Source organism: Scomber japonicus, chromosome 19 (genome assembly GCF_027409825.1).
Source record: "Scomber japonicus isolate fScoJap1 chromosome 19, fScoJap1.pri, whole genome shotgun sequence".
NCBI lineage: Eukaryota > Metazoa > Chordata > Actinopteri > Scombriformes > Scombridae > Scomber > Scomber japonicus.
Window position 1 is genome coordinate 3,344,787 of NC_070596.1, and position 25,370 is coordinate 3,370,156.

Genomic DNA, 25,370 nt, shown 5'->3' on the forward strand with positions numbered 1-25,370 from the left:
ATACCTTTTTAAAAAGGGGACATTTGCTTTTTCTTGTTTTGATATTTATATACTATTATGATCTTGATATCTGTTAAACATGGTTAACAAAGTTCCAAAACTTGTCACACAACTTGTTGCATTTTTTATGACAAAACTTGCAGGGTAGAAGTTGTCTCCTCTACAGTGTAAGGTCCATTGTCAGTGTATGTGCACTGAAGGCTTCAACTTGTATTATACTAGTGTAAATTGAATACTGGACCGCAATTAGCTTCACACTAGTTGTAACTTGACTAAATTCTGTTTGTATGCGTCTTAAACTGAGATTTAAAGTGAGCACAGATAAACTTTCCTCCCTCTGCACAGTCAAGCTTAAACATCCAACTGAAGGACAAGAAGAATGAACATGTTATGGGCTGGAGGAGAATGGAAAGTTTGATTAATCCATAAATAATACACAAGCTTACAAAGCATTTATTTTGAAAGAATCACCATTATAATGAAAATCACATTTTTCTTAATTTATCATGATGTGTTTTTGCAGTTACATATAGTTAGTTATAACTTATATGTAATATTTATCTACAGTACTTTTAGTCTGGACATACAGACTTTTTTTTGTAACCAATAAACTTCATTTAGTTTTTGTCACATGTTGATGTTCCTGTTGTTCCACTCCAACATGGATATTTTCAACTTGCACCACACACACATACATACATATTGCTGTGTTCTAGAATGTATTATGCAGCCACAGACTCATCCACCATATATTTATTGCATATTGTACTTTGAGATGGTTTTATTGTTTATTTAATTACATTTTTATTTTATTTTATTTTTACTTAGAAATACTGTTATGTCAACTGCTGCATTGACAGTGAACATGAGAACAAGTTCACATTATGATGCATACTGAACACATTCATTGATCAAACTATCCAGCTACAACATTAATGCTGCTCATAAACATGCATCACAAATTAGAACCCAATAATATAATGCTGTGTTTAACTACATAATAGCCTACAATACTCTTGAAGAGGTCATTCTCCATGAAATTCTATTTCATAAATTAAATTTAGTTGTGTAAAAGTTCAAATGTCGAACTTAAAGTATTTTTTTAAGTTTTCTTCTTCCACTATTGGTTGGACAGAAGTGAGATAACAGTGGAACTACAACAAAGTTCCACCTGTATGTGGCGTGTTAAAAGTAGAACAGGTTTAAATGACGCTAATATAATTTCATTAGGAGTAAAACTTCCATATGTTATCCACTAAGTACCTGTAGAATCATTTGGGAAGGCCTTACATGAAATGTGAAGGTATATCGCTTTATAATAGAGAACTGTCATTACCGGAAACCTTTTGACAATTGTATGAATGGATCCCGGTTACCATGGATACCCTATGTATTTGAAGCGCTGGCCACTGCCGTGTCTACCGCGCCAGGAATTGCTTGAGCCCTCTGATTGGTTCATTCTCTCTCACCAGACATCGTGCACGTCAAACCATTGGACCGCTGATAGACCTCTGGCGCGTGGTTGTGATTCTTAATCTCTGATTGGTCAGAAATCTGCGGGGCTTGGTAGCGCCGCATGTTGACAAATGTGTCGGTGAGTTGTGATTGGTCAGGAAGCCAGGTGCTGAGTGTAGGCTGTCCACTTCCCTGTCATCATCACACATAAATACTGTGCTGCTGCTGGACGCACAACATCACACATAAATACTGTGCTGCTGCTGCTGCTGCTGGACGCACAACAACGGCGTGCTGACTTTTCCCATCAGTGGAGTTAACTTCGCACACAGGTGAGGAGCTTTCTGTAACATAGCCGCTTGATATTTGTAACTCTGACGAAAGCACAGAACTTAAAACCTACTCGTCTTAGTTTTTAATAGAAAATAACAACATAACCATGTTATCTCGATTGTTGTTAGTGTGGAATGTTTGACATTGCATCAGAATTGTTTATAAAAAGCCACAAGATACAAATGAGCAAAGTAACATTAAATTAAACTGCTGCTCTGCGCAAATTCATATTTACAGTATATATACATATAGGGAGGGGGATCGAGGGAGATCGATAACTACCTATCTGTATATAAAACTGCAGAATAATCTGACATGGTCTTATATATATATATATATATATATATATATATATATATATATATATATATATATATATATATATATATATATATATATATATATATATATATATATATATATATATATATATATGTACTGTTGCTACAGCCTTATGGGAAGCCGGTCCGTCAGCTATTCAGTCCGGGTTGTTCCCTGACAGGCTGAAATCTTGCAGTAATCTGTTCTCTGTGGCTCATCAAATTCGGGGTTCCAAATATGTATTTTATCCAACTATGGGGTTTAGTTTAACCACTGCCACATGCTCTTTAAGTTAACAAATCAACTTTCTTTTTCTTTCTTTCTTTTTTTACACAATAGACAATTTAGTGTCAGAACATAACGGGTTACAGATGTCGGTACCGGTGGTCATAAACGACTTACGTTAAATTCCAGGAAATCCCGTTGCCCTTTCACCTACTTTTTCTCTCCTCAATCCTTATCTGGCGTCTGAGTGCTGGACACAAGCTTTATGTAGCTGTTAGGTCAGTGTTATAACATCAGAAGCCCTAACAGCTGGCTGACACTGAACGACACGAAACAAGTTGCGCATGAATCAAGCTAACGTAAGCGTTAGTTTTCAACTTCTCATCCTTTAAACGTTGAGCGCTAGTAGCGTTAGAAAGTAGTAGTTAATAGATGTGTATGTGGTTTGTTAGCTGTGTTAGCTAAACGTTAGTCGCATGTGAATGGAGGTATTTTATGTGTTCAATGTAGAATGCTACTACCGCAATAAGCGTCACATTGCTAACTAACGATGTTAGCTAACATGTTAGCCGGTCACCTTGTCATTTAACTCAGCTAACGTAAACCTAACCTTACTGTAGTTGTAAGCCTGACACTGGAAAAGTGGCAAAACTGTCTCATGTCTAATGTTACCTAACTTCTGACATTATTTTGAATATCCTGTGTTAATAGTTTGTTTCTATGTTTATTCAAAAACAAAACAAGCAGCAGGGCTGTAAACATGTACAATGCGTGTTTGTTTGTTTGTGTTCTACTGAATTGTTTATGGAATAGTTTATTCAGGTTTTGGAATAGTTGGTTGTGCATGTGTAGCTGTCAGTTTGGTGTGTCCCCGTCTGTCACCGTTTTAACTCAGTGCATCCATTATTAGTAGTCAGGACATTGCAGGCACCAGGTTAATTACTGTAGACATTACTCATTTGCTGTACTCCAACACTCACAACACACAACATACGTGTCAAATAATATAATGCTGAAGGTGAAACCCTCTCAATTTTTACAGGATGCCTGGATCAGCTCCAATTAATTGCTTGGGACCATGGCCCAAAGATGTGGGTGTTGTTGCCATGGAACTGTACTTCCCGTCTCAGTATGTGGACCAGACAGAGCTAGAGCAGTTTGATGGTGTAGCAGCTGGTAAATATACTGTGGGCCTGGGGCAAGCTCGTATGGGCTTCTGCTCAGACCGTGAGGACATCAACTCCCTGTGCCTGACAGTGGTGCAGAGGCTGATGGAGAAGAATGGCCTGTCCTATGACAGCATAGGTCGACTAGAGGTTGGCACTGAGAGCATTATTGACAAGTCCAAGTCTGTGAAGACAGTTCTTATGCAGCTGTTTGAGGATTCTGGCAATACAGATGTGGAGGGCATTGACACCACAAACGCCTGCTATGGTGGTACCGCTGCACTATTCAATGCTGTCAACTGGGTGGAGTCCAGCTCGTGGGATGGTGAGTTATCACTTATATGTATTTCATAATAAGTTGGAGATTTCCACTCAGTTGCATAATTGCTTAGTCTGTAAAATATGTGGTGAAGAGCATCACACTTTCATCTCAGATATCAGTTATGTAGTTTACAATGTTCTTACATCTGAGATGCTGGAACCAGAGAATGGTTTCCATCTTTGGTTGATAAATGAGTCAAACATTTAATCAATTTTCAATTATTTTTTTTTAATTATAATTTTAATTTTTTTAGCTGTAGACTTTACAATATTTAATTTCAGAAATTGTTATTTTTCTTTTTTGAGACTGTTTTGGAAACCTCTGTTTAATTCAGCAACAACATTCTAGAATTATATTTAATGAACATGCAGTAATCTGAAATGATGTTTACTCACCTACAAAACAGTGATGTTTATAATATGACATGAAGTATAATGATATTATGCAAATAGCAAAGACTTTCAGACTTCCCTTTACACAGTGTCAAACTAGAAGAATGATGTGAAAGGTCACTTCACTTAAACATTGACTTCTGTTGTACTTGGCTTCAGTCACATGCCTCACAACCTTTAGATATTTAAAAGTGAAATGTTCCATACTGAATGAAAACAGTACCAGACATGCAGCCTGTTGGAGCTGCAGTAGTAGTAGTAGTAATAACGGTATCAGTGTAGGGAGACCCATTGTGTTTCATGTTGATTACGTCTATATTCTGACTGATTAGATTCAATCACAGCTGATAGATGCATTTGATTCATGCAATGAATGACTAATTCTGCTCTACTCACTGTGTTGCTGCAACAGTGTTTAATAGATTAAGTGTGTGTGTGTGTGTGTGTGTGTGTGTGTGTGTGTGTGTGTGTGTGTGTGTGTGTGTGTGTGTGTGTGTGTGTCTCTCTCTCTGTTTAACCCCTCCTCATGTTTTCTGTGGGCAGGCCGTTATGCTCTGGTGGTAGCAGGGGACATTGCTGTCTACGCCTCAGGGAATGCCAGGCCTACAGGTGGCGCTGGTGCAGTGGCCATGCTGGTTGGACCTAATGCTCCTCTGGCCTTTGAACGAGGTCAGTCCACTGATAACTGTTTTATGTGCTCAGTTTGTTCGGCAGCGCTCTTCTATGACTTATTGAGGGAAGGAAGACCCCACCATTATTCATATTCATCTGAGTGCTTACTGATTAATTCACTTTGTACAGACTGAGTCACACAAGTTTTGATTGAACCTTCTCAACTATTCAGCACTGAGATTAATATTTTTAGATTGGGAAGAGCCAGGCTCTTTGTTTTCTTCTGTTCATTCGTGATTTTTGACCATCTATTTTTTGAAAGACTGAGCGTTGATTCAGTAAGTTATAGTACATAATTTAATTCAATTCAATGCCTTTATTGTCATTGCACAGCAGTACAATGAAATTGTGTGCCCCCTGTGGCTAATACACATAAAAACAACAACAGACAATAAACATAAAACAACATACAACGAGACAATATGTGTACTAAATACCATGAAGTATCTCAGTGAAAGTTTATTAACAGCAATACTTGAAGGTGAGCATAAAACCCAAATTTAATCTGTGAGCTAAATCCTCATTTGGTGGTTTTGATTGTCAAAGAGATGAATATCTGACTGACTTACTTTTTGGTTATATCTTAGATTTGTTTTATTTCTCAATATTTTTATTTCATGAAATGAATCCTCCTGATATTATACAGCTGTTTATCAGTTCAGGGTTTTAAAAGTCAGGTTTGCACTATCTCTACACTAAAGTCTAATTTAAAACATTTAAACAAGCATTATCAAGGTTTGTTGATGAAGATAGTGCAACATTTTTTACAAAATCTAAATAGTCCCTCATCAGATTCGTGTAGGGAGGACACAAGGAATTGCGTACTGAAATGACAGATGAAGTGTGGAGAAACTGTAGTTTAACAAACGTCAGATGTACTTTGATACAATTCCAAACAGTCTACATTTTTGCATTGTTTTAATTGAAAGGCTACATGTTCATGAGTAAAAAACTCCAGTTTAAAATGAAGAGGGAGAACAAGCTGTCTTCTCAGATGCAAATGTAGATGAGTGTGGACAGTGCAGTGGTACATTCACAGGTGCTCACTTGTGCTATGTGTATTCAGTGTTAACACGACTGCTGTGGCTTGGGTGCAGGTCTGAGAGGAACCCACATGCAGCATGCATATGACTTCTACAAGCCTGACCTTGTGTCAGAGTATCCTGTGGTGGACGGCAAGCTGTCTATAGAGTGCTACCTGAGTGCCTTGGACCGCTGCTACTCTGTATACCGCAACAAGATCCACGCACAGTGGCAAAGAGGTACCTGTTCTCTGAAGGCTACTGACATATCACTATGTTTAATGTAAGCTTAGTTACAGTCTGATGGTTTCACATTATTTGGTTATTTGTCATATTAAAAATGGCGTTCATTGTGTTAGAAAGTGAAAATATTTGTTATCTCAGCTGCTATATATCTGAAGACCTTTTTACATCTAATAAACTACAGGTTCCACTCAAAAAAACTATGTCCATATTACATAATAAGAGCAATACAAGAATAATGCATTAGTTATATTTGCAGCCACAGCAGCTTTGTGTCAGATAGCTGCTTTGACTGTACAGGATGTGGAGCAGAGGACCTGGATGCACAAGTAGTTAAGAGGACTAAGGATGTTAGCTGCACTAGGATTTATGTGGCTTGTTGTGCTAAGAAGTTTACTCAAGTTCATTGACCATAAAGTAGGTGTAATGAAATTAGCCTTTAACCTGATGGGTCAGCATGTACATATCTGTGGAAGTGAGGATGTTTAAGATGCATTATTATCATTCATAATACAGCCATTACTGCACTGCCTTCTAGGTTTTTACATAGTAAGCTCTGTTTCCATTGCAGCACAAAGACACAGCACATCAGCTGTTTGACATGTTGGTGTGTACCCAGCTCAGAGCACACTGGTAAAGATGGGAGGGAACAGATGCAGATAAAGCAGTGCGAGAACAGGTGTTAGTGAAGTACACAGCAGTGAAACCAGTTTTACCGTCAGTGTGTTTCCTGGTCATACATGTTTGTTTGTTTGTTTTGGGGTTTTTTTTGACAGAGGGTTCTGAAAAGTGCTTCAGCCTGGAGGACTTTGGTTATCTAATCTTCCACTCTCCATATTGCAAGCTGGTGCAGAAGTCGCTGGCTAGACTGATGCTCAATGACTTTTTGAACCAACCCAACCCCAACACAGAGACGGGACCCTTCACAGGCCTTGACGCCTTCAGGTACAGCTGGACCACAGACAGGAGGAAGTTCATTCTATATTAATGTTAACCAACATTGGACCAAATTCTATTTACCCAGTGATTAAACTTAGAAAATGACCATGTTTAAAAAATCACCTCTCTGAGTCCACTTGGACTCTCCTCTCTCACCACGGATTGACATGCTGTAAATTGGAGCACGATGACACCCAGAGGTGATTTATTTTCGGGAGGTCTTTATCATTACAAAGATGCTGGAATTTTGTTCTCTATAATTTTAAAAAACAAAGTTAGCAGATCTTTGTAAGCAGATCTGTGCTCATACTGTGTGTTACTGCTGCAGTGGTGCACTTTTACACACTTCAACATCTGCTGTGGGTCAGTTTGGTCAGTAAACACTGAAACATCACAGCAACTAGTGTCTGAAATACTTCTGATCAACACACTGAATCAGTACCCACCGGTAAACCCTCCTGGTTTCATTTTGAATTTTTCCGTACAACATACAACAGTAACGGGTCATCTATGGCCTAAGCCTAACCCTCTATTTTAATTAACTGCAGACACAGCTGGAGCATGCGCACATGCTTTGAACAGCTGTTTTTAGGACATTATACTTCTTAAGTGTGGACACTCACATCATTATCTTTATAATTATAGTTATTGTTATAGTTATAGTTCTTAGTGTGGACGGCCTTTTACATTCCTATAATCATATCCAGATCCAACCTCTCTGTATTTTACTGGTGAATAGGACACACGAGTGTATAAGACGCACTTCACATTTCAATGATAAAAAATCATGTTTAAGGTGCGACTTATACACCGGTTTTTACAGTACTCATAGTTATCGTTCTCAGTGTGGATGGTTCTTTAGGCTTGGCAGAGCCTTCAGTGCCTCAGCTCCCAACATGTTTAACCACATCTGGCCCTGAATTCTCGCTGTGCACGAGATCTCGTTGAACATGGTGAGAGCAGCTGTGCAGCTGAAGTCTGTGTTCCTGAGCTTTTATTGATGTTTACATTACATCAATTTATTCACACTGCCTGCCTGCTGATTCCATTACAAATCTAAAATTTTTGTTTATCCACTGCACTTATCTGTTCATTTAGTACTCACTGACTATAGGGTCTGTAGGTTTGACTATATTGTGTCAACTGTTGTAGTGTCTTCATGTTAAATAAAAAGTATGTAACTGCTTTGAGGTCAATTTTTAATGTTTTTGATTTGTAATGATTGTGTGTTTGGCAGAGACGTGAAGCCAGAAGACACCTACTTTGACCGGGATGTGGAGAAGGCCTTCATGAAGGCCAGTGCAGACCTGTTTGAGAGGAAGACCAAGCCCTCCCTGCTCATCTCCAACCAGAACGGGAATATGTACACCCCCTCTGTCTACGGCTGCCTGGCATCACTCATTGCACAGTACGTCTGACTTTTCATGGTCAAATGCTCTGCTCAAGTAGCTGTTGCAACCACATGGGCAAGAGACAGGAAGTCAAAATAATAGTCCCTCCATCAGTTTCTGAATGAACACTCAATTCATTTTTTGTGAACTTGCAATTCACCTAAAACATGTTTGTATTGCAAGTAATCCTAACTGAGGTATCCTGGCAGCCGCATGGTTAAACACGTACTGTGTCATTTCTGCTGCTAAGGGTCTCAAAAGACAGAGTTCAGTGATGTGGTGAAGTAGTGTGTGATTATGGGAGACAACCATCACTCTAGTCAGCTTCCCTCAGTGTTCATCATTCAGGAGGTGTCTACAGAAGCTACATTATCTTCACCAAAACAAACAGACCCATTCATTCAAACAGGTACAAACACTGAATAAAGTGGACACAGGACGTCCAGAGGGACTTGGAGCCAAGCTGTGGCTAAAAAGTTGCTCAGCTTGTTTCTGCATAATTCAATGTTTGTTCAGTGGACACAGGATGTCTGGGGGGGGGGGGGGGGGGCTACAAGCCACGCTGCCATTAATGTTTTCTCAGCCTGTTTCTCTGACAATTTAAGATCCAGATGCCTGATGACTAACATCTTTTATCCGCTTTGAAGATATACTTAAAAACAGCCAAGATCTAAAAAGTTAATCATAATAACGTAGCTTAAAACTGAATGAAAGTCTGTTTGTGTCTGGCAGACAACCACAACAGCATCACATGATGATCACTATCTTATCTTCACAAATGAAGGGCTTCACAACAACAAAAGTCACTGAAGTACATGAACATACTGGCTGACTTCCTACAAACTACCATCTGATACAAGAATGCTCCGCCTTTAACTATATAACTTCAGTTTATTGCAGTAACTGACTGTCGGTGTTTGTTTTGTCTGTGCTGCAGACACACAGCTGCAGAGATAGCAGGTCAGAGGGTTGGAGTGTTCTCCTATGGATCAGGGTTTGCTGCCACTTTGTATTCTCTGAGAGTCACACAGGATCACACACCTGGTGAGTCAAACACACTTCACTTCAGATCACAATGCACAGCCATCACACTATAGTTGTGTTCTTCCATATGATGTGTGGACTTGTTTATTGCAGGCTCTGCTCTGGACAAACTTGTGTCCAGTATGAGTGACCTGAAGGCGAGACTGGACTCGAGGCAAAAGGTTTCTCCTGCTGTCTTCTCTGAGAGCATGAAGCTCAGAGAGGAGACACACCACCTTGGTAAGACCATGCTGTCACTGCTAAACTGTGTTAACTGTTCACAGCTATCAGACTGACACTCACAAGCCCAATAACCTGTTTAAGGGACTACTTTCAGGCTTCTGCTGTGATGTGATGTGATGTGATATGAGCTCATAGAGGAAGGATTTCTGCATCTTTGTAGTCCACTGTAATATGAAGCATGATTTATAGTTAGTATTCACTTCAAAGACACAGAGCTTACTTATACTACTCCTCATCATAACACTAGCAGTGGCATTATGTTAAGAAGTACAAATGAATTGATCAAACAGACTACCTCTAGAATCAACATGATATTCATTGATCACACAGGCTGTCTAAAATCATTGTTGATGGCAGCAGCCTGAAGGTCAAAGGTTAACTGACGTGTGGGGTCATTCATCTTTCTTTTTTTTTTTGAGAACTTGTTCAGCCTCGTGTTTATAAAAGAGATGTGTGTGTTGCTAATCATTTTAGAACACATTCTACAATCTACTCCAAAGGAGTTTAGTTTATGTGGACATAACAGACTGAACCGCTGAATGTTGTTATTATTGATCTCAGGTATTGATAGTATGTGTTTTTTTTTTGACAAAAAGAAAACATAAAATGATAACAGCTTTGTTTAATCAAACTTCCTTTCTATGGATCCCACGGGACAACTGGCCAATTATAGCACTTGAATGCTACACAGGGCGTGTCTTGCTAAGAAAAGCAGTGGGAAGCATAATAACATAAACAACACTGATTACTAGCCAAACCTCTAGCAACTGAAGCGTTGAGAAAGTCTTTGCACTTCCTGAGCTAATCAAATGGATTGATTAGTCCTACATGTCTCATTGCTTGCCTTAACACTGCTTGCCTTAACCCTGTGGTAACACATTTCTAATCTGTCCATACAGCCAGTTATGTCCCTCGAAGCGCGGTGGAGGATCTGTTCCCAGGAACATGGTACCTGACACGTGTGGATGAGAAACACCGCAGAGAATACGCCAGGAGACCTCTGGATGATGACCTCCCTGCAGAGCCAGAGCTTGTTCGCTCCAGCACTGGCACCGAGGTACAGGACACTTCCTTCTGTCAACATGTTCTCACTACATTATTATTGTACAGCACATTTCATGCACTGCAGCAACTCATGGTCCTTTTATATAAGGCATAAAAATACACAAGAATTAACAATAATAGAGAGGTAATTAATATCCACAGTAGACAAAGGACCTCATACACAGCCTCCATATGCAGTATATGAGCAGTGAGTGGTAGTGACTCATGTAAAAATGTGTCTGGGGGAAGATAGTCTTATTTTTGTACTTTTGTCCATCATTTCTATCAGTAACATCAACATTGTTCTCACCAAACTTATAGCAGAGATCTGGGAACACTGTGACATCACAAAGATGAAGTGTGACAGGACAGCAGCAGACAGATAAACACAATGATGCATTCTGCTTCATCTTGGGAAAGGAAAATATGATTTTAGTATAAATAATGACATTCAAATACTGCATGTTTTCAAATGAAGGCCAGTGTTCGAATTACTCATAAACAGTGAGGATAGGTCCCACTTCCCATCGAAGTTTCATATTAAAAGTCTGCCAAAAAGAGGAAGAGTTATGCCCTTTTGAGGCACTGGAAGGCTTTTAATGTGAAATGTGTGCAGGAAATATGTCATTATCAGCAATCAAAAAACAGCAATGTTTAAGTGACGGGAAATGCTTAGTGATTTACTAGTTTCTCTACTCTGAGAGAAATGTAGTTTTTATGCACCACTAAGAGCAGAGTGATGAGTGTGACACGCCTGTTGTACTGAGTCAGGGAGGCTTCTTAGTACAATATGATAAAATGTACTTATAAAATGAATGAAAGCATGTATTTAATGTAAGGCTCTTTCAAATACAGACTCTTTCTCTTTACACTTGAGAAAATAAAGGACATTTTTAGAATATACATGTACACAATGACTGATACATTTCAAAGCATATCCAGCCCTTGTTGGCAGCTGAAGTGAGCAGGTCTGCTGTGTTGTATGTCTAAATGCCTCTGACTGACAGTGTTTCCTCTTGTGTGTTGATAATGTTTGGGGTGTGTTTTCCTCCTCCAGCATATCCCCAGTCCAGCCAAGAAGATGCCTCGCATCCCTGCAGCCACCTCTGACCCAGAGGCTGCTGTCAGCAACTGAGAGCGCTCAGTTTACCTCTGAGAGGTATCAATGTCCAAGAATGTGGAAACTGTACTATAACTAGACAACACTAGGGGTCAGAAGGCTAGCAAGAGAGGAAAGAACACCTCTAAAATCATCATACATAAACTTAATTAGGTTGGAGTTGTGTGTCATTTAAGTGTGCCAGTGGAGGCCTGTGGACAGCTGTAGACACTCCTGACCTGCCTGTACGCATCCCATCATCCACCTGGTGTCCACGTCCATTACTGTTGGACAGTAAACGTAATGTCTGATCATAGATTCCATATTGAATGTGATAAATTTTTTTTTAATTAATTCTTTATTTCAAAGTTTACATTTTTACATATTTTCCTTTTGCATTTGTGCTAAATGGACATCTCTATATTTGGGAGGAGCACAGGCAGACATTTGTGAGAGTGTTGCTGATATCGGTGTAAACAAGCAGACTTCCTCCTGGCAGCTGGCAGCCAGTCACAGGAAGAGGAAATGGAGATAATTAATGTGGCCTCAGGCCACCTGCTGATTTAAAAGAACAAAGGGAAGTGGGCCTCAAAATGTGTTTATTCATCAAACTAGCGCTGCTGCTGCTGCCTTGGCAACCAGACATGATGACCCTCACCATGAGATGGAGCTAATACTGTTCAATACCTCAGTTTTGTATGAAGAGCCATGTTCAGTTTTATACAGGACATGTAACCAATCATCAGGAACAGTGGGACTCCAGACTCAAAACGTAGCTCCACCCAGAAGCCTGCAGACAGTCTCACTTCACACTGCTGTAGATGAGCTAATGTAGTCAACATGTCAGTATGGCAACAAACATTCAACCACAGAAAAGATGTGAACTGGTGCTTGGCGGTTACCCTCCAACACTTCTGTTACATAGATCTATGTAGAACTACAAGTATTTTGTTAAACATCTATGTCATTTTAGTTTTTCTGTTGTTCTGCCTTTTATTCTCATGAAATGTTTAGACCCATTGATGGATCTGCCACAGTGAAACAAGATGCCACTTCACACTCTGGGAACATTTTCACTCTGTGTTTAATATGATTGATATAATTATCAGTGGCAAGCACTCATTTTGTTCCAAAGCACTTTGCAATGCCACAGTCATAGTACTAGTTGTGTCTTTGCCTTTTTACTGCCACCACATACACAGCAAGTAACAGCTCATCATAATGAGAAAAGAGAGAACAAACCCATAAAGTCCAAGAACTGTCGTTGATATAATCTCCTGCAGCAGTCATTCTCCTGTGTTACTGTGAGCTCCTCTTATTGTCAGGTTAAACAGAGTGGCAGACATCAGTGGGTTAGGCTTTAGTAAACCAATGCGGAGTAGAAAAACATTACACCAGTATTCTTCTTTTAAAGGTGCAGTCAGCAGAATATGGCTGGTTAATAGAGACAGCATAACATTGTCAGCTTTCTTTAAAATGATTATATTGTGACTTGACTCTCACATAACAAGAAGGGCTGCATTTATTTCAATGAAAGTAGAATACATTTTGTTAGTATAATACAACGTGAGTGTAAAGTTGTAGAGAATTGAGTGTAAGTATGATCTGATATGTATCTGTATATGGTTCCTTACCTGTCCTATAGATGGAATGCCAGCTTTGCACTTGTGTTCACTCTGCAGTAGAGACAGTGACCGCAGACTGTAGCCATACCCAGTTTATTTTGCAGAAAGAGTCTAACAATATATTAGTGATTGCACCTTTTTAAGGTATATGCAATATCAGATAAGTAGTGGAAACACCTTATCAGACAACAATTGCAACAGATTCAGTGTAGCTCTTCATTACAGGAAACAGCCAACATAAGAAGAGCTATGCATTCATAACAACCAGTATCTCACTGAATGTGAACTGCAGTCAGAGTTTTCTTTCTTTCTTTTTCAGTGTTATTCAGCTAACTAAAGGCTACCATTGTCTCATACTGAAGCCTTAATGTCAAAGGGCTTAATGCAGGGGAGAATGAGTTGCAACATACAGAACTGAAACAGCTTCATGTCTTATTCTGTTAGTTGGTGTTTGTCCTCTGTGTCTTTTGTGTGAAATGATTGTTTCTCCTGTTTAGCACTGACACTGATTTGACAACTGCTGCAGTCAGCAACACAGAACCAAATGTTGAGAGAGATGGAGCTCAGGCAGAAAAGGTGGCGAACATCAGCCTTAAACTTCACAGTGCTGGTGTGTTCCTGTTGATGGACAGACTGGTAGACTTGTACGCAGGGTTCAGAGGAGTCAGGACAGTTGATGTCAGGTGACGACGTTCTTGACAAAGCCTTACAATAAGCATGTATAAACTGTAAACAGACAAAGCTTTTCTCCTAATAATGTACAGATATTCTTTTTAATTGTACAGTCAGAGTTGGTTCCTCTGCAACCAAGCCCTTCTCACATTAGCATCACATAGATACTGTAATATCTGTGCTGTGTGATTGTAGGGCCTGTCTCAGAGGTCACATGATCTTTACCAATTTTGATGGTAATGTACAGTACAAACTGTAAGATTATTTATGCTCTGTAGATATGAGTGAATGGATGTATCCAGACAGTTTATATAAACATGTAGTGATCAAGAATAAATGGACATTCAAAATGTGCTGTGTTTTTCATCACTTTATCATTAATCATAATTATTCAAAGATGATCCATGTTTTTGCCACGTCATGTTTCCAAACATTCAAAGACATATGGCCTCCAGCAGGAGGCCACCAGATCATGTTTTTTGTAATTAGATATTTATTGTTTTTTCTACAACCTGTAAACATATTTAATATAGCTGCAGCATAGTCATATAGCTACATGGTTATACAGTATATTCAGTTAACCATATATAGCTCTGAATCCTCTCACTGTATAGCAGGTACATGGACTTATTGAAAAAAACATCCAGAGACATTATGACATTATGTCTAATGTTAGTGAGGTTAGATTAATACTGACTTAAACTAAGTGTTAATTCTTATTATTTTAGATTTGAATGCAGCATTTGACACCATTGATCCTAACACTTTAATTCACTGCCATGAGAAGTTGGTTGGGCTCTAAACCTATATTACTGGGATATTACCTTTTGGTGTATATGCTTCCATTAGGTATCATCAGTCAACATAATGTTCATTTCCACAGTTACCCAGATGATACCTAACTATACATTTCTGTTGAGCCAGTTAACCTAGCCAGCGTTCGTTTCATGACCGCCTGTTTGGCTTCCATTAATCAGTGGATGAGTGACAACTTTTTCAAGTTGAATAAGAATATAACAGATTTACTTTTTTTGGTCCAAAATCAAAGAGAGACCCCTTAGTGAGCTCGGGAGCTTGGCTCACCAGACCAGGTCAAGTTAAAAGTCTAGGTGTCAGTTTTATACCCATATTAGTAAAATGAGACAGACAGCGTTCTACCCCCTGAGAAATGTTGACAGAGTATGCCCATTTTAAACACAACGGGATGTTGAGAAATTCATCCATGCTTGTATCACTTTATTTACCTATAAAGCTCAATTGTATGGGACCTTCATAATATCCCATCAACCACAAAAAGGCCTGAGATCTTCTAAAGCTGATCTCTCCATCATGTCAAACACAAACAGGTAAGCTGCTAGTAGTAATAGTAGTAGTAATAGTAGTAGTAGTATTAGATATTTTGCAGAAGAGATTTCAATTCACCAACTCCACTTTTATTAAAGCTTATATGGAATATGAGCCCCATGGTTTAACAAAACACTGTTCCAGTCCTGATAGTGTAATGTAACCACTAAAAGACTGTGATGAATCCACACCCAGGATCTTCCATGAACCAGGTAAATCACTCTTGTAACAGAAGACAAAATCCACAGTCCTCTTTCTGTGTAACAATGGATTTAAAAGTTGATGTGAAGCTAATATGAAGCTTCAGCGTCCAAATGAGTCAAATCTTCATCTTCTATGTTTCAACGTTACAGTGTTTTTAGTACCAAAGTTCCTCTTTTTGTTACTATACTTCCACCACAGCTCAACAGGAAACACTAAGAGGGAATTTGATGGTAAAAAGACTGTAAATGTGTCAGATATCACTTGATATGACTAACTCACACTGATGAAGCTCAATAGAAGCTGATCATCTACTTTTAAATGAGTGTGTGGACACACTGTGGATTTAGTCCTCCATCACTTCCATTGAAAGCACATTTGAAGGAGATCTTTTAATAGTCAGTATGAACAGGAGGAATGATTACAGAGAGGAAAACATCTTTACTGTTCATATGGACACATGACTGCTGCTTTAAGACTGACATGAAAATTGTGAACCTGTCCTTTAGCAGCAAAAAGGCAAAGCATTTAATAATCCTAATAATAATGTCTAGGTTTTTACATAATTTATTTTAGAATTATGAATACACATTTATACTCATATCAATATTCTTTAAGAATGTGATTGAATTTGAAAATTAAAGATTAATGCTCACATTTGTGTCCAGCTTTAGTGTGCTTTCTTTTCTAACTTGCAATGGCTACAATTGCAAAGTGTTTTTCCAAGTTGCTCTGTTTGTCAAAGATGGACCTTACTTTTACAGAATCAGTAACCTTCAGATTTTATGGCTGAAGTGATTATGGGATTATGAGTGCTGATGTTTATACCACCAATTCTCAGAATCAGAACCATCTTTATTGGCCAAAATATGTTTACACATACAACGAATTTCACTCAGATTTAGTGACTCTCAAAGTTCTCTAAACATTTCAAAAAGATCCTCAAGGAATGATTATCTACAGGTGAAACAGTTTATGTTAACTGTAAACAGGATACAAATACAGCACACACAAGGAAAGAGTGTCGACTCGAGATAAATATTAAATGGCAAAAAAAAATGACGTTACTTTCTATAGCCTACATCTAGTAGGTCATCGGGCATACAGTTAAAGTGGGAGAGTGGAGGTAAAGGTTGCACTTCAATTCAGTGACCATTAAGGCTGATTTATACTTCTGCGTCGGAGCGACGCCGTCGTTGTCCTTTCGAAGTTCTGCGTCGATAGTAAGCGTGTTGATTGGGGTTTCTGTGGGTCTGTGGTTTCAGAGGAGTCTCTATCTGTATCCTTGTTTATCTTCCGGTCACAGTAGCATGTAGCATTGCGCTATGTGCTCTAATAACACAAAACACATACCTTTTGTTCATTATTAATAAATAAAGCAACTGCCAGTGGAACTGACGCCTTGACCGGACCAATCACAGCCCTTGCGGTCCACGTTGCCGTGACGCAGTTAGGATTTTTTGGAGGTGCACGTCAGGCTACGCGTCGACGCAGAGAGCGTAGGTACGCCGTCGTTTCGACGCAGAAGTATAAATCAGCCTTTAGAGGACGTAAATACGTCACCGACCAACGCAGAGTACGCAGTGCTCATACTGCAGCTCAATGAGAGCTATAGCTGTGCTGCTCTTACCCGACTTTACCACCAGATGGCGCAAAAGTAATTCACTGTTAAATCCTACACATATTTAGCTTGATAGTCATTATTTTAGTTTTGATACTAAAGATTTGATTTAAAACATCTACTAATGTATATCTTTTAGATTATGGTATTGCTATTTCTAATCTATAGTATACATATTTCCACCCTCACTAGTTAAAGTAACCAATATCATAAAATAGAGTGTGCATAGCCTAACTCTTACTTTGAATTTCTTCATAATAATCATTTCTATCTTTTGTTCTTTAACTTGCAGTTTGCCTTCTTGGTTCAATCATCCATGTAGCACTGGGCCATATGAACATTGAGCAGTGCACCTTCATACAGCACGACACCGCCCCGCTGCACGGCAACGCAGCCTGCCAGGGTGGAGTTAAAGCAGAAGCACTGCTGAGAGCGGATAGGGAGGGGAACTAGAAAAAAGTCGCTATTTGGCCTTTTCCCCTAGTTCAAACTTTGCTCTCTATCGGGGAATAATTGAAATACCCACAACAGTTTTGGTGATAAAAGTCCGAGAGGCCGCCGGCGGAAGTGGATTCACGCACTCAGGTCAGATTGAAGGTTTTCTAACTTTGAGAAGTTTCCACCGTAGTAGCAAGACGTCCTTGACGTCACCACAGACTCGATGTGGAAACAAGAAAAGTTAGTAAAAGGACTGAGACTCAGGACTGATGATAGATGGAAACACTTCATACTAGCGTGTATGTGATCAAGTCATTTGTCTGATGTTTAGTATTGATTGGAAGTGACGTGCTGTTAAGTAACAAGCGGACAGTTAAACCTGCATTTCCCTTTTCCCCTCATACCCAACCAACTGTAGCTACATGCTCACTGATCCTCAGAGTCATCAAGTCCTCCGCAGGAGAAGTTAGGCCGTCTGGCATTTTGATGAGATGACTGGTCTGTCTCTGTGTGTGTGTGTGTGTGTGTGTGTGTGTGTGTGTGTGTGTGTGCGCTCGCGCGCGTTAGATTTTGTGTGTGTGTGTGTGTACGTGTATGTACGTGTGTGCGCGCGCGCTTTTACTTGACTGTTGTGACATGATGTTGCTCAGTCTGTCATTGTTCCGTATTTTATTGAGAGCAGTTACCTTTAGTCAGCTTCGCTTTAATTATACATCTTGAGTAATCTGGCCACATTGGCCCATGTATGACTTTCTATCAGTGTTAGTTCTACTTTAACAAAGCTGAACGTTGGGTGTGTTGTGCAGACAGGCCAGTAGAAACTATAGCCTCCGGGTGTCATTTCTCACACTACTGTGATGTGGCGTGCGACACAGTGGAGGAATTTGCTTAGAGATATGTTTACTTTGTGCAGTAAACTGTTGTCAGAAGGCTTAAAGTCAGGTTTGTATTTGAAAACATGCCAACAACTACAGTAAAGCTGGCATGGAAGGATTCTGTGAGGCCTAACAGCAGTCTGCAGTCAGCACAGCAGGGCAGGATACTACTGGCAAATGATGTGACCCTCCATACATATTTAAAAGCATGTTGGTTTAGTCCTACAGGAACACAAGGATGTTACATTTTGTCTGCACATTGTTGTGACCACAGCTCATCCATCCTGCTATAACACTGAAGTCACAATGGAAGATGGAGACGATCTAGAGCTCGTCCCTATAGTTTTCATGTCCTCTGGTTTTGCAGCCACACATGAATGATGGGAAAATGTTGATACAGTTCTTGGAGAATGTTAAGTATAGATCACAGCAGGCCTAATATGCTAATAGTAATTGTATCAGTTTAAGTACAGTGAGTTTAAAAGTGGACTGATGGGGTTGAGCATAGCTCAGTGGGTAGAGTACACGCCCTATGTGTACTCTACTATGTACTATACAGAGACCTGTGTATGGCATTAACCATCTACACCAACGCTATATTCATCACTTTTCTGAGGAATTTGAGTCATTCAAAAAGGTTCAGCAAAAACAAGATTTTCAGATAAAAATAAAATCAAGTCATAGTTAGAGCACATTCATGCGCCCCTGAGGTTGAACTCTTTCTGCACTCACTGTTTTGTACAGTAAATCTAAAATATTGCAATTTAAAAATGAATGTTTAACTCATTAACTTGTGCATGCTGGTCTGGTGTTGTAAATGAGATGATATGGGGAAAAAAGTCAAAGCAATTGAAGCTGATCACCTGAACCTGACTGAAACATAAAGAACATCTTAACACAGCTTGAACATGTAGTTTATGCTGACCTGTACAGATTTCCCTCCTCATGTTACAGCAGTATATTAGACTCATTCTCCAGGGTGTGTCAGTACATGTGATGGTAACAGTTGTAATTATATTTGGTGTTTCTCAGGGAACCTTTTAAAGGCTGAGTCTAAGTCTGGCTGATATTAGCTTATAGCAGATACATCAGAAATTATGTAAGCAGAGTATACAGAGAAAGTTCCAAGACATGTCATTACAGAAATGCCCAAATATGTTGATTATCGTGTTTCCATCCACCTTCTTTATGAACATCAAGTTGCACATAAACAAAAACTAGAGAGTAAATGCAGAAACTTTGAAGGAAAAAAGTTGAAATATTGCAAAAACGTCTGGAAACAGACTCACTGAATAAATACATGAAGCATGTAACCTCACTACACCGAAGAGATGAAATATGGCAACAGACAAAAACAATAAACAAACGTCATATTTCTATCATGTTTTCATTTGTGTATTCTTTTGCAAAATAGTTTAGAAATTCAGTTAAAATGTGCGCTAGTGCTGGCTAGTGTCTCCAACTCATTACATAGTTTCTCCACCAGACGGTGCTGACAAGTTAATTTTATACTATGTCTTGTCCTTCTCACTACTGATCTTGGTCACAGATCTTAAATAATGACATTTAAGAGATCCATATCAAATCTGTTTATATGGGCTTCCACTTTAAAAAGTTAAGGGTGTTTTGAGCGTGTATGCCACACGGTCGCAACATCCCTGGTTCGGTTCCGGTGGGGGACCTTTGCTGTGCGTTGTTCCCCATGTACTTACAAATAAAGGCAAACATTTTTTAAAAAGAACCAAAAATAAATCTAAAACAAAAAAAAGTTAATGCTGTTAGTTGTCAAAGATGAGGCTTGGTGCCCTCCAGTGGTGCAAATATAAACAGCATGAAATGAGTTTAAACTGGCTGAGAATACTGGCACCAAATAAAGTATGTAATAAGGCTCAGCAATAAATCAATATTATATCGATATTGTGATATTTTATAGGTAATGTCTTGGATTTTGAATATGGTGATATGGAATAAGTGTCCTTCCCTCTGTTTAAAGGCTGCATTACAGTAAAAATGTACTTTCTGAGCTTAACAGACTGTTCTATTATCTGCCTTTATCCACTTAGTCATTATATCCACATTACTGATGATTATTTATGTGAATATTTTGTGATAGCACCGATAGTCATCCTTACAATATTGTCAAATATCCATATCAAGGTATTTGATTCTGCCCATATCACCCAGCCTGAGTTTATAATAATATGATTATGATCAATATTTGTACTTTATTATACCATATACCCGCCACATTAGTCTGGTAATGTAAGGTGAGGTTTGTAGAGCACATTCATGAGGGGATGTGAATGACTCAAAATCATTGAAACATCATCAATCATCAACAAACACATTTGACTATGTGGGATAACCATGTAGTCAGTCATAGAATAGTAGAGCTGTGTCATTATACCCTAATGTGGACTTTTCCACAGTCACAATATTAAGTTTGGATTTTGAGTCATCAACAGGAGACAGCTCTGTCATACAGCTGGACTTGGACAGTAACCTGAACTAGCAGCGTATGGAGTAAAGGCTCTGTTGGATAGGTGTCAATGCGTTGTGTCATGGCCCACGCTCACACCAGTTAAGGAGACCTACTTCTCATTCCAGTGTGCTGCACAGATTGGACTGTAGTGTTTTCACTCAGCCATATTTGGTCAAGGCAACATGTGCTGCCACTCCTCCAGCACAAGAAATCATTTGTTTTAGACTCGAGCCAATTCCCTTGCCTGTGTTAAATGCCTGGGGAGTTCAGTCAGGCCAGTGAGGGCCCTCCACAGATAAAACAGCTGCTGGTTCATTTTAAACATCGTACTGAGCTGTGAGGACACTTTGTAAAGATCGTCAGTCGTTTTGATGTTTGCTCTGATTATTTTACTCATTGGTAGACTTAAAGTGTTATTCATTTCCAAAGTAAAGTTTGAACTGAGAATAGCTGAAGCTGTTAGAGAATATATGCTCTTTGAAACCTAATAGTAGAATCTAATAGTCACATTCTTGCTTTTCATTTTGGACTCTGTATGAACTTTGTAGTAGTGCCATTCTCAGGACAGTGTTGGCTTTGCACACACATTATCTACATTATCTCAGAAATGTACTGTTTATATTTATGGTCCCCAGAGGAACATTGCTACTGACTTTGGTGACCCGCTTTCCTTTCCGTTCATGTGATCACACACTCTCCAGACCATCTGTATCTCTGGTGTTCAATATGTGAGCTGCCAAATACTTCTTAGGTCCATCACCCTACTGGGTCCAGGTCAAGTGGCAACTACCAAGAGCTTGATGCTGAAGATAATGTGGAAGTACTTTAAATGACCAGTGTGTGAGGTTTTGGTGGTATCTAGCAGGAGGTTGCAGATTGCAATCAACGGATAAACCCCCCCCTCTCCTTCCAGGCACGTATGAGCCAGTGTTTAGTTTGTCCGTTCTGAGCTACTTTAGAAACATGGCAGTGCATCATGGCAGCTGACCTGCTCCCTATGTACATATAAAGGGCTTTCTAATGTAACAAAAACATAATGATTCTTGGTTTCAAGTGATTATACACTAATTAAGACATACTTGTTAATATTCTATTTCTTCCAAAACCTTCCCGCTGGATGCCATTAAATCTTACACACTGCCACCAACGGCTGCTACATGCACCAACTGACTCCCATTCAAAAAGCCTCATCTTCTCTCCAGAAATACTGAGTCAATCTTTTTTTTCAACAAGTCTTTATGATGTCAGTCTCCAAATTCAGCCCTGCAATAAGTGTGCTGGCAGGGGTGGATTTTGAAAATGACAAGATCTGGGGTTAAGCCAGAGCACCCAGAAGAACTGAATTTTACTGCATTGTATGTGTACTGCAAACAATTAGTAGTTGTAGTTGTAGTGATTCATTTTGATCCTTATTAACAATTTTCCAAAAACAATGCACATAGAAATGTATAAATAATAATGAATTAGATCAAAGGGGAAAAAAGTACTAATTTTTAATTGCATTTCACTCAGTAACTATGCCTCAACTGTAGAGTATGATCCTATCCTATTAGCACAGTGCGCGGTATTCCCAGTAAGCTAGTGTTGGGTCTGAGGTAGCAGGATGTGTTTCTAGAGTGTGAAAGGCTTCACAATGTACTTCTTACTTGACAGGTCCTAGCCCCAAATGAAGAAGATGGTGCTAACCACCACCTGCAACTCTGGGCTTCAAATCAAGGATGTAAATTATAACTGAATACGGTGCCACTGCACAGCCTTGCTGCCAGTTTTGCCGAGTGGACTTTCCAAACCACCAAAAAGCAATACACGTCTTTGGTTCTGTGCCAAACGAGCAATTCTCATTTGATTGAATAGGCACTATCTTTGAGTCTAGTATCCATTTCATAGAATGCATCCATGCTACAAACACTCAAACAGGGCTTCAAACTGGTTCCAGTACAAACCAGAGGGTGACATCACATGGGGCATGTTGTATTGCTGCGGGTGCCTGGTCTGTGTAGTCTAGTATTTCAGTAGTTTACATTAGCATAGAGGAGACTTTGAAATGTTGAAATATTGTGTATCACAATATAGCCTAAAAATACGTCAGTATTGTTTATAGGCCATATTGCCCAGCCCAGATCTGACATGTTGGGCACACATGCTTACCAAAGGAAAATGTCACTTTCACTCTAATGGCAGCAAGGCTGTAAGAATAGTTTCATCATTAGTGTTGATATCCCATTTTGTCATATTATGAGGCTTTCACGGCCTGCAGGACTTTACACTTTTATTCTTGTCTCCTCCAGAATACCTGAGCTTGTGCATGAGAATATAATATGGATGTGTCTGATGTGTGATGTGAAGAGCTGCAGCTCAGCTGTTCTGGACTTGTTCTCAGTGTTCTGGGTTTATTTGTTCACACAGAAAATTCTTGTGGTGTATTTCCTTTTAAAAGCACACTGCAGTGCATTGTCTTTAAGTACCAAGTGGGTTTTTCTTTGATGACTTGTAGACAGCAGCTGTTTGTCTGCACACAAGCAGGGCCACAGTGCTACAGCAGTGATTTCCTCCCTGTCTTTTGTAGTAAAATGGAACTGCTGAGTAGTCACTTTGAGACAATCAGCAGAGACATGCAGTACAGTATGTGCTTCAGAAGGCCTGAGGAAGGGATAGAGTTGCTCCACCATTCTTTTAAGTCTCTTATCAACCAATCACCAAGAATGTTCTTCAACTGTTTTATTCCACACTGCATATACAACATGGCATGTCATACTCCAATGTTTATTTATCAAACTCTGGGCTGTTTTAACTCTAATATTACTAAATTTGGACAGGACAAGGACAGGCATTTTGACAACGTAATAACATGTGGGCTGAGCAAAGAATGTGTAGAGACGTGTCAAACAAGGGTGTAATTTAGTGGGAATGGGGGGACTTGCCCTCCAGCCAAGCCTCTGTACCAGCAGTGTGTAATCAGGAGCTGCAACGATTAGTCTGATTTTGGCAACTATTTTCATCCATTAGTCGTCTCAGTTTTCAAGTATAAATACCAAACACTTGATGGTTTCCGCTGCTCAAATTTGACACCTAGTTGTCTTTACAGTCAATTGAATATCTTCATGTTTTGACCGACGGTTTGATAAAGCAAGACATCTAATAACATAACCTTACTAGACATTTGTAAAAGTTTTGATGTGGTATAGATGTGATAGTATGTGGTATAGTACAGGTGATTTATCCATTAACTGAGAAAATAATTAATGAATTAATTAATAATAAGTGTTTCAGAGTCTGGTTTTCCATGGAGAAGACTAACAAGAACATCAAATGATTAAAGATATAATGACTGACAGACCTCTTATCTGTATACCCTCAGTCTGATGAAGAGGTAAACATTGCATGAGATTTAAAAATACAGTGTATGTATGGTCTATGTAAAGCTTATCAGTTCAAATGTCCTTATTTAATAACCATTACTTGGCAAATATGAGACAGTGGACCAACTATTTTACAAGTTAAAGACATTTAATAGTGTAAAACAGTCCCTGAAAATTTCAAGCATTCAGTAAAAACAGTGCAACAGTCTTATGCAATTTTGTGATATTTTAGCAACACTCATTTTTGGCAGGACGTACCTCCATATCTCAGAAAGTAAAGAAGATAAGCTCCAGCTAAAGTTTAGCAAACTAGTGTCTGGTACAGTGACATTATTTACATCAAGTATGAAGCAGATGGATGATGGTCTGTCTGGAGGCCTCTGTTCATTTCACATATGTCAAATCCATATAGTGTATTCTAACCTTCACTTCATTGTAGTTCAAAACAGTCTCAAATTGTAGATGAGATGTTATCTTCCCTCTGCCACAGAATTTCTATGTCTCCACATTCCTGTACTCTGCTGGGACTGGCTGCATTTAGTTCTTGCGCTGGCTGCCAGTGACATAAGGCTGAATAAATCCTCTCTTCTTTTTTTTCTCTTCCTCTGTCTCTTTGCTCTGATGCTGGTATTCCAGAAGGAATGCAGAGTTGAATTCCTCTGCAGGGCTGGAGGCAACACAGCAGCTATACAGTGTGGGGCTCGTGTTGCCCTGCTAAATACAGACCACTACCTCATTTAAAGTATACAGACCTGGACCCAGCTGTGAATATGTGTGTAGTAGCGTGTGTCATCCATGGTGGAAGAAGTGTTCATCTTCTTCACTCAAGGCAGTATGAGTAGTAATACCAAAATGAATGCATG

At 39.3% G+C, this 25,370-nt stretch overlaps 2 protein-coding genes across 3 annotated transcripts in view; both read left to right on the top strand.

Moving 5' to 3' along the window:
- Positions 1–1,708: 1,708 nt before the first annotated feature.
- hmgcs1 (3-hydroxy-3-methylglutaryl-CoA synthase 1 (soluble)) lies at positions 1,709–14,539 on the top strand. Its single transcript, XM_053340478.1, has 10 exons — positions 1,709–1,787; positions 3,377–3,825; positions 4,758–4,883; positions 5,984–6,148; positions 6,928–7,096; positions 8,328–8,498; positions 9,419–9,525; positions 9,619–9,744; positions 10,647–10,804; positions 11,849–14,539. The coding sequence occupies exons 2-10, from the start codon at positions 3,378–3,380 to the stop codon at positions 11,924–11,926; spliced, it is 1,548 nt and encodes a 515-aa protein (XP_053196453.1). The 5' UTR covers positions 1,709–1,787; position 3,377; the 3' UTR covers positions 11,927–14,539.
- A 3,203-nt stretch (positions 14,540–17,742) lies between these two features.
- Positions 17,743–25,370, top strand: part of tln1 (talin 1) — a 79,523-nt gene continuing 71,895 nt past the window's right edge. For both annotated transcript variants that reach the window (XM_053340472.1, XM_053340473.1), the window contains exon 1: positions 17,743–17,938. The gene's annotated coding sequence lies outside the window, so the exon portion shown is untranslated. The remainder of the gene's footprint in view (positions 17,939–25,370) is intronic.